Source organism: Oncorhynchus masou, chromosome 24, assembly GCF_036934945.1.
Source record: "Oncorhynchus masou masou isolate Uvic2021 chromosome 24, UVic_Omas_1.1, whole genome shotgun sequence".
Classification (NCBI taxonomy): domain Eukaryota; kingdom Metazoa; phylum Chordata; class Actinopteri; order Salmoniformes; family Salmonidae; genus Oncorhynchus; species Oncorhynchus masou.
The window spans coordinates 97,349,917-97,363,005 of record NC_088235.1 but is presented as its reverse complement, the minus strand read 5'-3'; the positions used below and the strand labels follow the sequence as shown (position 1 = coordinate 97,363,005).

Genomic DNA, 13,089 nt, shown 5'->3' with positions numbered 1-13,089 from the left:
TAGGTGGTAAAGTAACTGAATAGATAATAAACAGAGAGTAGCAGCAATGTAAAAACAAAGGGGGGTGGTGTCAATGCAAATAGTCCAAGTGGCCATTTGATTAATTGTTCAGCAGTCTTATGGCTTGGGGATAGAAGCTGTTAAGAAGCCTTTTGGACCTAGACTTGGTGCTCTGGTATCACTTGTCGTGCTGTAGCAGAGAGACCAGTCTATGACTTGTGACTGGAGTCTTTGACAACAAAAAAATCTCCCTTTGACACTGCCTTGTATAGAGGGCCTCTGGCAGGAAGCTTGGCCCCAGTGATGTACTGGGCCGTACGCACTACCCTCTGTAGCTATTTACTGTCGGATGCCAAGCAGTTGCCAAACCAGGCGGTGATGCAACCAGTCAGCATGCCCTCGATGGTGCAGCGGTAGAACTCTTTGAGCATCTGGGGAGCCATGCCAAATCTTTTCCGTCTCCTGAGGGGGAATAGGCATTGTCGTGTCATCTGTGTTTGAACCATGATAGTTTGTTGGTGGTGTGGACACCAAGGACCTTGAAGCTCTCAACCCGCTCCACTACAGCCCAGTCGATGAGAATGGGGGTGTGTTTGGCCCTACTTTTCTTGTCGTCCACGAGCAGTTCCTTTGTCTTGCTCATGTTGAGGGAGATGTTGTTGTCTTGGCACCACACTGCCAGGTCTCTGATCTCCTCCCGATTTGTGTTTCAATGATGGTGTTGGAGTTGTGCTTGACCACACAGTCGTGGGTGAACAGGGAGTACAGGAGGGGACTAAGCACGTACGCCTGAATGGCCCCTGTGTTGAGGATCAGCATGACAGATGTTGTTGCCTACCCTCACCACCTAGGGGCCACCCATCAGGAAGTCCAGGATCCAGTTGCAGAGGGAGGTATTTAGTCCCAGGGTCCTTAGCTTAGTGATGAGCTTTGGTCACTATGGTGTTGAACACTGAGCTGTCGTCAATGAACAGCATTCTCACATAGGTGTTCCTTTTGTCCATGTGGGAAAGGGCAGTGTGGAGTGCAATTGAGAATGTGTCATCTGTGGATCTGTTGGTGTGGTTTGCGAATTGGAGTGGGTCTTGGGTTTCCAGGATGACGTTGTGAGCCATGACTTCAAACATCAAAACAAAATCATTGGGGTCCCCGTGCAATGACTTTTTTAGAATTTTATATTCTCCTTGACTGTCTTATTTTTATTTGGGTGATTGTTAGTTCTCAAAGATGACCTTATTATAAAATATATAGGTCCATTATCTTCTCTACATACTTTATCTGGTATAAGGTATTACTTTACACTGAAAATGATTTACCATCCCGAAAAGTATTTTCAAAAATAAAAACATTTGCCCATTGCTGCTAAATGAATAGAGGGGAATCACTGCAGTATGGAGACTTTAAAAATTGCACTCTCTCTCTTCCACTCTCTCCATCCACAGAGTGAGGCTGGGGTGCGTGAGTTCCACATTGCTCAGGTCTCTAGCAGCAGTAAACAGTGGAGACTACACAAGTGTATAAACCCAGCAGAAAACAAAGGTTTGTCCCTCTACTCTCCGTAACCCTCTCAGATAGCACTACAATAGTTTTAAACTCATTTACTCGATAACTGTTTGACTTTTTGGTGTCAGGTTTTGATTTGTACATTTACATTCAGTCTTTTTATGTTGCTGAGGAGTCTGCATCCCTAGGTGAAATGCAATATAGCAGTCCTACGCAGAAGAATTGTTAGCCCGCGATGGCTTTAAACAGATCAAATGTTCCCTCTACTGTGGAACTTGGGATTGAATCACCATTAGTCCATTTCAATGCAACAAACCAAATTTAAATTCAAGACCGAGTTGTTGATTTTGTTGTAGGCTGAGGAGTGCATCAGAGTAGCCTATTTCACGAGCACAAGCATTTTTTCCATCTGTGTTCAGAGAGAAGCATAGATGTGCATTTGAGATCACAGAGGGTCTAGCCCAGTTACAGCACATTTTGAGGGAGTGATTGCTTCCTACAAGAATACAAAACTTGTACATATCTAATTGTCTTTGAAAAGCAAGTCAAGTACAGAGTTTTTTTAAAAGGGCAGTGTCCTGTTTTGAGACAAGCTTCAATTTTTCAAATACTACCCTCTGCAAGTCACCTATTTGGCCAATTGTGTTACATATAATTTCTTTTTTAAAGTGATTTGAGCTTTCGGACAAGTAAAACATCAGTCCCAAAATTGTTGTCATAATGTGCATAACGTTTTTTTAAAGTCTCACAGAATAAAAAATCACGTTTCCGCTCACAACTCCTGAAATTTGTTCAGTGCTGAAAAATATTAGAGGGAACGGTGTCTCTGTGAAAACAAAGTAATTTCCAGTTTAGCTATTTGGCATCTATTGGATTGCTTTGGTGTATTGGGTTGTGTTCCTTAGATGTTGTGTTCATTAGATATATGCCTTTTGGTGGTTTGATCAGTGCGGTAAGCTTGGTTAGGTTATCTAGCCTTGTTCAGATGGTAAGAGTAGGCTACTGAATCTTGTATGCTGCTAAGTCACAGTGCATTTGACATTTAAGTAATTTAGTCAACACTTTTATCCAGAGCGGCTTACAATTGGTGGCTTTTCATGTTGTATTTATAGCTATGGGACCGCCCTTCGCAGTTCATACAGTGTTAAATGCTTTCATTCAGAGCTTGTTATTCAGCTTATTCAGCTCCGCCAGGCTGGGTAGATGATCCCTGTGGGAACTAGCTTTGTAACTGAAGACCAGTGGTGTGGCTGGTGGCCAGGACACATAGCCGAGGGCAGAATTATCTTTTAGCTGCTCTCTAGAGCAGTGTGCGATATGGGTAGTTCCAATAATCACACACACCACCGGGGGGAATTTTGCAAGTAGGTCACTTTGTTCTTGTTCGCTCTGTAATCAAATAGGGAAATGTGGTGATTATAGAGTTGGCAGTGACCAGGACAGAGTGGCAAAGAGAGACCACCCCACACCCATATATGCTATTTTATTCAATCCTGTCCTATTTGGTCTCTCCCTGTCTGACTCGTGTGCTGCTGCTGATTATAGAGAGATGGTACTGTATATATGCCAAAATGGTCTCTTTCCATCTCTCTTCCCCTCTCTGTTCCACTGATTGATCATACTAGTTCACAGCCTGAGGCTAGAGTGCTAGTTGCCTACAAACAGTTTTCCATCTCCTGTAATAACAATACATTAAGCTACATCAGGGTTTCCTTCTCCTGTAATAGTAACAACTGTTTTTTGATCACACACATCTTTGAGTTTAGAACACTGATCACACTCACTCACACACTATCTGCTTAGAACACTGATCACACTCACTCACACACTATCTGCTTAGGACACTGAGCTGCAGCTGGCCCATAGTAATAAGTAAGCTGAAAAGAACATCCAGGGTCTCTCCAATGTGATCAGATGGCCTTTAGAGAGGTGTTGTGTTTGTACATGTTTTACTATACTTGTGAGTACCAGAAGTGGACAAAAGAATAGTAAACTAACTACAATTCTGAGAAGTGAGGCCATTTAGCCAGTCCTCACTTGTAAAAGGGCTATTTTAGGCTTAGGGGTTAGAGTTGGGGGTTCGGTTCAGATGGAGACAGGACATGGACACTTTCTTTCTTTCTTTCACCCTCCTCTTGTCATTCCAGACTGCAAACTCACCACCAGAGAGAGGGGCAAGCTGTGCTTCAGAGCAACACGATGCAAACCCCACGAAGGTACACACTCTCATTACCAACAATGTCAGACAATGAGGAGAATCTCTTTTCTCTCTCCTGACTTATCTTCTGTGTCTTAGCTACCTCAAAGTCACTAGAGAAGTACACCTTTGCAGACCTGAGCCTTGGAAATGAACAGGTATGTTAACACTGTTATTGTCCTCTTATAATGGTTATCTGTCACTGCTGGTCGGTGTTGCTGAATTTATAAAAATAAATAGCTGTACCATTACCCTCTCCACCCAAACCTTCTCTCCCTCCCTTCTTTCCTTTCCCACGTTTTCCTTCCTCCATCTCTTTTCCTCTCCCCCTTTTTTATCTGCTATCTTGTTACTCACCCTTTCTTCTTTCCTCTTGTCTTCCCCTCTCCTTCCTCCTCTCCTCCCTTGTTCTTCTCCTCCTCTCCTCAGATCATCAGCTCCACCACTCCGTGTGCAGACTTCTTCTTCCGGAGGTGTCAGCCCTCGGAGTCTTGGAGACCGCTTATTGCTGTGGAGACACAGGGGAGACATTTCAGGAGTCAGGGGGCGGGTCCTGGGGGTGGGGCTGAGGATATAACAGGTGTGGTCAGGAAGTGCAACGAGGTGGACCTCGACATCATCGTCCTCTGGAAGGTAAATCACAAAATTAAAATACACTACTATTACTAATTGTATTAGGATTAGTACGACTGCATAATTTAAATAGACCTCTATTGCAATTACTGGTAAACACTTTACTTGACACCCAGCGTCATAGCACGTTATGACACGGGCATAATCATGTCATAATGTCATAACAGCTGATATAACTTGTCATAACCTGTTATATGGTCACAGCACTTATGACACATATTTAGACCTGTTGTGACATGTATTGCGTTATTTTATGGCTGGTTATGACATCTACATAAGTGTCAACCCACAAAACCTACCACATAAGGAAAAACATTCCATTACACCATAGCCTACGCATCAATAGTATGTTTGTTATATATAAAAAATGAAATTGACGGGTCCTGTTTGGACTGCCTAGGCAGCAGCTAATTGGGATCCTAATAAATCCTAAAATCCTAAACCACTACAACTCACTTACTGTTAGTTCTCCCACGCTAGTCCAGGACTTCTATGGTGTTGCTGTTCCCTTCTCCAATTATACATAGATGGAATGTACACTGCTCAAAAAAATAAAGGGAACACTAAAATAACACATCCTAGATCTGAATTAATGAAATATTTTTATTAAATACTTTTTTCTTTACATAGTTGAATGTGCTGACAACAAAATCACACAAAAATGATCAATGGAAATCAAATTTATCAACCCATAGGAGGTCTGGATTTGGAGTCGCACTCAAAATTAAAGTGGAAAACCACACAGGCTGATCCAACTTTGATGTAATGTCCTTAAAACAAGTCAAAATGAGGCTCAGTAGTGTGTGTGGCCTCCACGTGCCTGTATGACCTCCCTACAACGCCTGGGCATGCTCCTGATGAGGTGGCGGATGGTCTCCTGAGGGATCTCCTCCCAGACCTGGACGAAAGCATCTGCCAACTCCTGGACAGTCTGTGGTGAAACGTGGCGTTGGTGGATGGAGCGAGACATGATGTCCCAGATGCGCTCAATTGGATTCAGGTCTGGGGAACGGGCGGACCAGTCCATAGCATCAATGCCTTCCTCTTGTAGGAACTGCTGACACTCCAGCCACATGAGGTCTCGCATTGTCTTGCATTAGTAGGAACCCAGGGCCAACCGCACCAGCATATGGTCTCACAAGGGGTCTGAGGATCTCATCTCGGTACCTAATGGCAGTCAGGCTACCTCTGGTGAGCACATGGAGGGCTGTGCGGCCCCCCCAAAGAAATGCCACCCCACACCATGACTGACCCACCGCCAAACCGGTCATGCTGGGGGATGTTGCAGGCAGCAGAACGTTCTCCACGGCGTCTCCAGACTCTGTCACGCCTGTCACATGTGCTCAGTGTGAACCTGCTTTCATCTGTGAAGAGCACAGGGCGCCCAGTGCGAATTTGCCAATCTTGGTGTTCTCTGGCAAATGCCAAACGTCCTGCACAGTGTTGGGCTGTAAGCACAACCCCCACCTGTGGACGTTGGGCCCTCATACCACCCTCATGGAGTCTGTTTCTGACCATTTGAGCAGACATGCACATTTGTGGCCTGCTGGAGGTCATTTTGCAGGGCTCTGGCAGTGCTCCTCCTTGCACAAAGGCGGAGGTAGTGGTCCTGCTGCTGGGTTGTTGCCCTCCTACGGCCTCCTCCACGTCTCCTGATGTACTGGCCTGTCTCCTGGTAGCGCCTCCATGCTCTGCACACTACGCTGACAGACACAGCAAACCTTCTTGCCACAGCTTGCATTGATGTGCCATCCTGGATGAGCTGCACTACCTGAGCCACTTGTGTGGGTTGTAGACTCCGTCTCATGCTACCACTAGAGTGAAAGCACCGCCAGCATTCGAAAGTGACCAAAACATCAGCCAGGAAATATAGGAACTGAGAAGTGGTCTGAAGTCACCACCTGTAGAACCACTCCTTTATTGGGGGTGTCTTGCTAATTGCCTATAATTTCCACCTGTTGTCTATTCCATTTGCACAACAGGATGTGAAATTTATTGTCAATCAGTGTTGCTTCCTAAGTGGACAGTTTGATTTCACAGAAGTGTAATTGACTTGGAGTTACATTGTGTTGTTTCAGTGTTCCCTTAATTTTTTTGAGCAGTGTATATTTAGCTCATGTCATTATTGAAGATGTTGTCAATAAATGCTGAAGTTGTTTTTTGTTGTTTTTCTCCATCCTGTTTCATTGTTTAATTATGCGTTGATAATCAATTTTATGTCAAGTTTTTGTTGAGCTGATTGCTAAAGTTGTTTTTGCTGTTTTGCTATTGACATCAGGCCAATGAATTTACTAATATTTGTTTGTTCTTGTTGACAATATTTGTTTGTTGACATGCGTATGTTGGTTGTTAATATTTGTTTGTTGATGACAGGTGTATGTTGGTTGCTAATATTTGTTTATGCTTGTTGACAGGCATATGTTGTTGGTTGCTAATATTTGTTTGTTGTTGACAGGCATTTGTTGTTGAAGACAACAAGCAGGTGATCTTGGAAGGACAGCTTCATGTGGCACTACAGACCATTGGCAAAGAGGCCTGCTCCCTCAGACAGAAAGAGGTGCACACACTCCAGGCACACACACACGTACATACAGTGCCCTCTGTAATTATTGGGACAGTGAAGCATTTTATTCTTCTTTTGCTCTATACTCCAAAAGTTTTGATTTGAAATCAAACAATGACTGAGGGTAAAGTGCAGACGGTCAACCTTAATTTACGGGTATTTTCATCCATATCGGGTGAATAATGATAAGTGAGAAAGTTAGATGCACGAATATCATTCTCATCATTATTAACGATTCATTCAGGATTATCCGTAATCATGGGAGCATCCACATTACTGTAGAGGTTTTTTAGAAACGTTCTATTCTTAATTACAATAAAAGTGACTCTAAAATGACACACTACATTATTTACCATTCATGTCTATTGGCCACAGAATAATCTAAAACACAACTAAAAAAAAGAGCAAATGCATCCAACATATTTGTAGACTCAAAAGCTTGATGTACCGTAATTTCTGGACTATTAAGCGCACCTGAATATAAACCGCACCCACTGAATTTAAAAAATATATGTATTTTGTACATAAATAAGCTGCACATGTCTATAAGCCGCTGGTGCCTACCGGTACATTGAAACAAATGAACTTTACACAGCCTTTAAACGAAACACGGCTTGTAACAAAAATAAATAGGCTTTTAAACAAAACACGGCTTGTAACAAAATAAATAGGCTTTAATCCCATTGAGAACTTGTGGTCAATCCTCAAGAGGCGGGTGGACAAACAAAAACCCACACATTCTGACAAACTCCAAGCATTGATTATGCAAGAATGGGCTGCCATCAGTCAGGATGTGGCCCAGAAGTTAATTGACAACATGCCAGGGCGGATTGCGGAGGTCTTGAAAAAGGGTCAACACTGCAAATATTGACTCTTTGCATCAACTTCATGTAATTGTCAATAAAAGCCTTTGACACTTATGAAATGCTTGTAATTATACTTCAGTATTCCATAATAACATCTGACAAAAATATCTAAATACACTGAAGCAGCAAACTTTGAAAATTAATATTTGTGTCATTCTCAATACTTTTGGCCACGACTGCGCGCACACCAACTGAAAAGTTGTCTTTTGTCAAAACATCTAATTATCGTTCTCCGAATGTCTCTATCGAGTCATTTTGCCAAAGAGGCCGTTCATTATATTTTGTAACGGCAAACGTCCTGGACGGGGCAGGCTGCACAATGGCGAACAAATTATGCCATAACAAAATGTCTGTAACTACATGTATATAAATGCAGTGTTTGTTTGACACAATGGTCTCTGTTTTTCTGTTGTTTAGTAGGAGGTTTAGGAGATGTATAGATGGTGTGTTGAAATGGCATCTGTCCCTGTGTCCTGACCTCGTGTTGTGTTCCTCTGTCCTGTTGTAGGAGGCTGTGTGTATAATGGTGTGGATTCTGTTGTGTTCCTCTGACCTGTGGAATTGTAGGAGGCTCAAGAGATGGTGCTGCTGAAGTTTAAACCAGAGCTTCCTCCTCCTATGACACGGCCCTCCATGGAACAGCTCTCCCACCTCATCAAGACCAACCTGCACTACCCCGAAAGCTACAGCCACTCCTTCGTACAGAAGAGGTAACACGTCACGCATACAGACACGTTCACACGCACTCCCACGTTCACACACACGCACACACACATTCCATACACAACGCACACAGACATGTTTGCACGCATGCATTATCAACCCAGCCAAGAAAAGGGGAGAGATCTCTTTGCTTCTCTCTCTCCCCATTCGTCTTGGTACCTGTCCTGGTTGTATGGGTTTGGATGCCACTTGCCCTATAGCAGTATCAATGACTGGACTTCTAAACAGAAGAAAAGAATGGCTCAGGGGCCAGGTGACACCTGGAGCACTGAAATACAGACAGGGGAAGAGACAGGAAGACAGAAATGCTAGGGCTGTGATGATAGTGCAATGTCTCTCTCTCGCTCTCTCTCTCTCGCTCTCTCTCGCTCTTGCTCTCTCTCGGATCTCCACAGGATATGGGAGAGCAGAATTACTTCTGAGCAGGCACTATACTAATCTACTCTAAACTTAAACCGTTCATGAGGAATCTGTCAGCCTGCCTGGGTGGTTGTTTGTGTGACACGCGTACTCTCGCATAATTCACTAGTCAGAACTGGACTTACACGATTATCTTTTGACATGACTTTGTTCTAAACTCTATTAATGTCATTATTTCTAGAACTGTTGTTGCTGGCAGAAGAGAGGTGCTTTGAGGAGATTCAATTATAACTATTAGTGTGGTTTGGAGACACTGAGGAGAAACAGACTGATCGTCGGGAACCTTAAGTGCAGTGCTAATGTGACATAGAATGAGTATAATAAACCCCACCCCCCTCACCCCCCACCCCCTCTCGCCCCCGCTGTCGCTCACTCCCCCTCCCTTTTCTCCCCCTCACTACCCGCCCTCTGCCTCTCTCCCCCTCTGTCTATATGTAGTCTCTGTATGGTTCCAGTCATTTTGACTCTATCTAACTGCTCCCTGGCTCAAGTTGATGCCATCATTGACCTTCGACACAAAACTACCAGGTAAATATAATCACACGCACACCCACAGTAGTCCCTAGTCCTATTTTCTCCTATTAGTGCGTTAGCTCCACACTGTACTGTTAAAGATGCAATATGTAACTTTTTGGGCGACCCAACTAAATTCACGTAGAACTTGTACTTGTCGATCTGTCATTCTCATTGAAGGCAAGTCTAAGAAGCAGTAGATATGTTCTATGTGCACTATTTCTATGCTTCCCTTGCTTAATCTTTCATTTTTGCATCTTTTGGTTTTGTACACCAGCTTCAAAATACAATCTTTTTGGTTATGAAAAATATATTTCACAGCGGTTTAGATGACGCAATGATTCTCTACATGATACTTCATTGTTTTGACACAAACTTAAATTAGGCACACTTAGAATTTCAGCAACCAGGAAATGACGGAGCGATTTCTGCACAGTGCATCTTTAAATCTGCCAACTTTTCCTCATGTCCCTGAGCAAATGTTTACCTGATAACTGCGTCCCGTTCATCCTCCAGGTTTTAATTTTCATTGTTTTCCTCTCATCCACCTCTTTCATCATCCCTTTTTCTCTCTCTCTTCCTCCCTCCATCAGTCCTGAGTCTTTTGAGGTGCATGGTTCATTTACATGGCTGGGCCAGACTCAATACAAGCTGCAGTTGAGGGCACAGGAAGTGATGCGGCTGCCGTTGAGAGCCGGCTTCCTGCATGCGGGCGTCTATAACCTGGGAACTCCACGGGTCTTCGCCAAGCTGGCGGACCAGGGAGCCATGTGTGAGACCAGCCAGCAGACTGCCACGCCTGCACTAATCATCATTAACAGCACCTGAACATTGTCCTGCCCCCCATCCTCAACTAATTAACCACCATCTGTCAATCATCACTAGTAAGACTCCCCATTGGTTGGCAACAACAGGGTTGAGAGCTCAGAGACCCACCCAGCAAGAAATATATTCCAAATCCCACATCACCCGCTCTTTACGATCAACAATGCTTGAACACTGGGCTGTCTTCATTAGGCATAAACCTGAAGAAAACAGGGAGGGACTACTTGAAAGGCTATTTTTCATTTTCTGTTGCAAAAGGTTTCCCTACAGTGTGCCCTAATGATTAGGATCCTAATTCTGCCTGCCCGCCCACCCAACAATAACCAATGAACAATTATCTGCAAATCACCACTACCAAGGCTCCCCATTGGTTAAGAAACTGTTGAAAGCTCGGAACCAGCTACCAAGCAGAAATATCTTTCCACCAAGTCTCAAATCATCCACTCCACTCCCTAAAAATTTGAACCATTTTTCCAAACTAGTACACTCAATACTGGACTAAGGAAAGCAGTTTTGATGTAAGATGTATTTAAAAAATATATATAAAATGTTTGAATGGAATTGGGCATCAATTGAGCTTGTAACCACTGCGATGGTCAGACTGTTGTTAAATAAACCCCCCAGTAGCTATGTTATGTCCCAGCAACAAAGCAAAGCATCATGGACTTACATGTGGAAGAAGGATCTGTTGTCTCTCTGTGTATTATTCCTCTGTCATCTCAGCTGATGCACTTTGGTTTTGACCTTTTTATTTGATGAAATTGACCTGTGAACGGGGAGGAGAACAGACACGCTGTTGCCGTCTGAGTTTACATCTGTCTCCTACGACACTGGTGTCGTCTGAGTTTACATCTGTCTCCTACGACACTGGTGTCGTCTGAGTTTACATCTGTCTCCTACGACACTGGTGTCGTCTGTCTACCGCCAGAGATTTATTTTTATTTTTAGTGTTGAACAACTAAACGCATGTTGTTGAGCATTTGTCACCGTGGCGACAGATGTCATTTACTTCTTGGATTAACCAGGATGAGAAAGTAGGAAAAACTGCCTCTGCCTCAATGAGACTGACCATGACCAGGGTTTTCTGTTGTGTGGTCACATGGACCAGACCATCAGCACATCACAAACATTTTAGAATATGACCCAGCGTTTAACCACTATACTACAGTATGTGACTGACAAACAAACTGACTGAGAGGTTCTAATACAGATACTGCCTGCCCACCTGTCTGTGAGCTTGTAGTCCATCTGGACTGACCGTGCTGTCAGTCACCACGTGCACACATTTAGTTTTCTACAAAACAAACCAACGTATGAACCAGTAAAGTCAACATGATCCCTATACATCTCCCTCATTGGACCTCCACCTTGTGCTCAAGCTGTTATTTAAATGTATGTATTTACTCAAATGCTTTTCAGATTATGTATTATATTTATAACAAATTTACTGTAAATAGAAATAAAAATGTTACCAATGATATGGGCTGTGGGAAAGTAACCGTCTCCCCTATGTGTAGACAATGTTGTGATTTGTAGTTCTACTTTATAGACTAAGTTTTAGGATGTTTTCCAAATGGCATCCTATTCTCCATTACACTACTTTTGACCAGAGGCCTATGCGCACTATAAAGGGAATGGGGTATCATTTGGGAAGCAGACATAGGCTCCTTTCTACCTCACTAATTTGTCTATTGACCAATCAGATCAGCTCTGAAAAAGATCTGATATGATTGGCAACATTAATGACTTCCTCTTTTATTATGGTTTAAGGAAGGGTTGATTGTAGATGCAATGAATGTAGTCCAAACTTCAATTAGCCTCTGTTCGTCTGCTTCGTCTCAATGCCATCTCTGCTAAATAGATTGCACTTATCATGCTTTTTATGATTTGAATGCATTAAGAGTGATGTCTTCATTCTGTCCTGTCACTCTTTCGTGCTGGCACACACACTTGCACTTCCTTGGCATTGCTTCAGGATCAAGGTATAGTCAATCAATCAAATATTTTATAAAGCCCTTTTTACATAGGCAGTTGTCACCAACTGACAAAGCTACTTACCTGGGGAGGCAGGTAGCCTAGTGGTTAAGTGTTGAGCCAGTAACTGAAATTTCACTGGCTTGAATCCCAGAATTGACTACGTGAACAATCTGTCGGTGCCCTTGAACAATTGCTCCTGTAAATCACTCTGGATTAAAGTATCTGCTAAATGACGACAATATAAATATATAGTTCCAGTCATAAGTTTGGACACATACTCATTGAAGGGTTTCTTTATTTTGACTATTTGCTACATTGTAGAATAATAGTGAAGACATCAAAACTAAGAAATAACACACATGTAGTAACCAAACAAGTGTAAAACATATGTACACATCCTGACATGCATGCATACATACCCAGCCTAAAACCCCAAAGAGCAAGCAATGCAGATGTAGAAGCACAGTGGGTAGGAAAAGAAAGGCAGGAAACTAAGAAGAAAAAAACTGGATCCGAAGGAGTAGCCAGTTAGTCCTCGGATAAGAATAAGGATAAGAATAAGAAATAAAAGTAACAAGTAATTAAAGAGCTGCAGTAAAATAACAATAGTGAGGCAATATACAGGGGGCACTGGTTAGTTGAGGTAATATGTATATGTAGGTAAGAGTTATTGAAGTGACTATGCATAGATGATAACTGAGTAGCAGTGGTGTAAAAGAGGGGGGGGGCCTGGTATGGAGGTCCTGGATGGCAGGAAGCTTGGCTCCAGTGATATACTGGGCAGTACACACTATCTTCTGTAGTGCCTAGCGGTCGGAGGCTGAGCAGTTGCCATACCAGGCAGTGATGCAACCAGTCAGGATACTCTC

At 43.1% G+C, this 13,089-nt stretch overlaps 1 protein-coding gene across 4 annotated transcripts in view; it reads left to right on the top strand.

Annotated features, from left to right (window-relative positions):
- The window catches only part of trappc8 (trafficking protein particle complex subunit 8), a 79,126-nt gene extending 67,405 nt beyond the window's left edge, over window positions 1-11,721 (top strand). For all 4 annotated transcript variants that reach the window (XM_064935793.1, XM_064935792.1, XM_064935794.1 and 1 more), the window contains 8 exons: window positions 1,443-1,539; window positions 3,651-3,719; window positions 3,800-3,858; window positions 4,130-4,333; window positions 6,789-6,890; window positions 8,330-8,472; window positions 9,344-9,433; window positions 10,012-11,721. In XM_064935793.1, the coding sequence (XP_064791865.1) occupies window positions 1,443-1,539; window positions 3,651-3,719; window positions 3,800-3,858; window positions 4,130-4,333; window positions 6,789-6,890; window positions 8,330-8,472; window positions 9,344-9,433; window positions 10,012-10,246 (999 nt within the window). In that variant the 3' untranslated portion in view covers window positions 10,247-11,721. The remainder of the gene's footprint in view (window positions 1-1,442; window positions 1,540-3,650; window positions 3,720-3,799; window positions 3,859-4,129; window positions 4,334-6,788; window positions 6,891-8,329; window positions 8,473-9,343; window positions 9,434-10,011) is intronic.
- Window positions 11,722-13,089: the final 1,368 nt, after the last annotated feature.